The sequence below is a fragment of the Cyprinodon variegatus genome, unplaced genomic scaffold, assembly GCF_000732505.1.
Source record: "Cyprinodon variegatus isolate N-32 unplaced genomic scaffold, C_variegatus-1.0 Scaffold189, whole genome shotgun sequence".
Classification (NCBI taxonomy): Eukaryota; Metazoa; Chordata; class Actinopteri; order Cyprinodontiformes; family Cyprinodontidae; genus Cyprinodon; species Cyprinodon variegatus.
Window position 1 is genome coordinate 547,509 of NW_015150642.1, and position 2,122 is coordinate 549,630.

The window sequence follows — 2,122 nt, forward strand, 5'->3', positions numbered from 1 at the left end:
TCTGGACCAGTAGAATTCCTGTTCCCATGTCTTCCAGTAAACCCACTGTCATCATAACATCCTGGAACCTCAATCCCACCTATAATCAGTGATGGGAGTAACGGCGTAGTAACGAGTAATCTAACTAATTACTTTGACTTTAACTATAACGCAGTTACCATTGCAGACACCCCGTTACTGCGCGTTACTCAGGTCGCACAATGAACCTTTTTTCATGATAGGACTCGTGCGCGCCTTGTCATGAGAGAGGGGAGGATGAGAATGGCTGATGTATAGTGAGATTAAGCTGAACAGGGTTTAAGCTGAACGTGGCGGTTTAGAACGCACACATTAGCCCTGGACTCCCCATGAAACCAAGAGACGGTTGTCGGTACGATGCCCTGCTGTGTGCTTCAATCTGATCTGTGTCTGTGTCCAGGTGCGCTGGATGATGTACTGGATCGTATTTGCTTTGTACACCGTCGCAGAGACCATCACTGACCTGACCGTAGCTTGGTGAGTACACGCACACACATACTCGTCCTGCTTTTATAGTGAGGACCATGTGTTGACTTCCATTGATTTTCAGTCATTTTCATCCCTTGCTATGCCCTAAACCTTACCATTACCAATGCATACCTCACCTTAACCCTGACCCATTGACACCTTAGCCCTAAACCTAACCATTAGCAAAATTAGCATGTTAGCATCGGCAAAAAACAACTGGTCCTCAATCTGATGGTGAAATTGGAAAAAATGGTCCTCATTCTGAGGGCTAGACAGGTACACACACATGCTTACATTTTGCTACATGTAGGGTCCTGGAATCTGAGGAAATGGCAGTGTTTATGGTCCTGTCTCTGATTCCTGGCTGGGTACACTAACCCACCAACCAACGCTCCCTTCTGGTGAGCAAACCCTGGATGTTAGCCTGTTGCTAACGGTGCTTCAGGTTTAAGCGGTTTACTCCTGCAGGGACATGATGTGCAGAGTGATGAGACTCTGTGACGGTGACGGACGGCCCGCTATAGTTCCAAACCTTTTAGACCAGGTCGGTTTTTAAAAACTGACCCTTCATAAAAAGAACATGGTCATAAATCTGCAGACCAGAGATTGACCAATAAATCACCCGGCTGATATTTTGGGCTCATATTAGGTTTTTTTTTCATGTAGCGGCATCAGGTGAATCCTTGGTGCGGTGGTTCACAAACTGGAGGAACACGCCCCCTAGGGCTGGTGCAGAGTAACTGCAGGGGATCATGGAGGAGCCAATTTGAATTTGTTTTATTTTATTAACAGCAAAGTTGAAATCTATAATAAACAGCTGAACTTAAAATAACACTTCTTCACTCTTTGTTTATAAACGATTCAAATTGGGTCTTCCTCTACCTTTGCATCTTGGCGAAGGCGGCCATGTTGGATGCCCTGCAGAGCCTCTTCTCCATGTTTAGTCTATGTTGCTGGCGTTAGAAGCATTTGTCAAGGAAGATCACATCAGTGTCATGTTTGTCCAGGTTCCCTCTGTACTACGAGCTGAAGATAGCCTTCGTGATCTGGCTGCTGTCGCCCTACACCAGAGGAGCAAGTCTCATTTACAGGAAGTGTCTACATCCCCTGCTTTCCTCCAGGGAGAGAGTAAGAGCATCCGTGGTTCTGTGTTTGCACGCTCTGCTGCTGCTGACCTGATCAAACTGTTTCTTTATCTATGTAGGAAATAGATGAATACATCGTGCAGGCCAAAGAGAAGAGCTACGTGACCATGGTGAACTTTGGCAAGCAGGGATTGAGTATTGCTGCTACTGCCGCCGTTACTGCTGCAGTCAAAGTGAGTCAACCATTTTTTAACCACCTTATGAAACTGAACCACTGAACTCTTCTAGCCCAGTTCAGTGCAGCCGGAGTCATTATATCTGCATCAGAGCAGGATGTAGGATGTCTGATCCATCCAGAAGCTCTTCTGTCACATTTGGATCTTCTGGTGGTTTATGATCCTCATGATCCTAATATTTCCAGGCTTGACCTGAAAGTTAAGTTGAGAAAGCAGGCTGTAGCTGACTGTTAGCAGGCCGTTAGCATTCTGTTAGCTTGCCGTTAGTTGGTTGTTGGCAGGCTGTTAGCTTGCCATTAGCAGGCTGTTAGCTTG

General features: G+C 46.1%; 1 protein-coding gene across 1 annotated transcript in view; it reads left to right on the plus strand.

The window, feature by feature from the left end:
- reep3 (receptor accessory protein 3) overlaps positions 1 to 2,122 on the plus strand; it is a 16,364-nt gene that overhangs the window by 2,166 nt on the left and 12,076 nt on the right. The window contains exons 3-5 of the mRNA XM_015379300.1: positions 335 to 495; positions 1,494 to 1,614; positions 1,691 to 1,804. Of these exons, the coding sequence (XP_015234786.1) occupies positions 335 to 495; positions 1,494 to 1,614; positions 1,691 to 1,804 (396 nt within the window). The remainder of the gene's footprint in view (positions 1 to 334; positions 496 to 1,493; positions 1,615 to 1,690; positions 1,805 to 2,122) is intronic.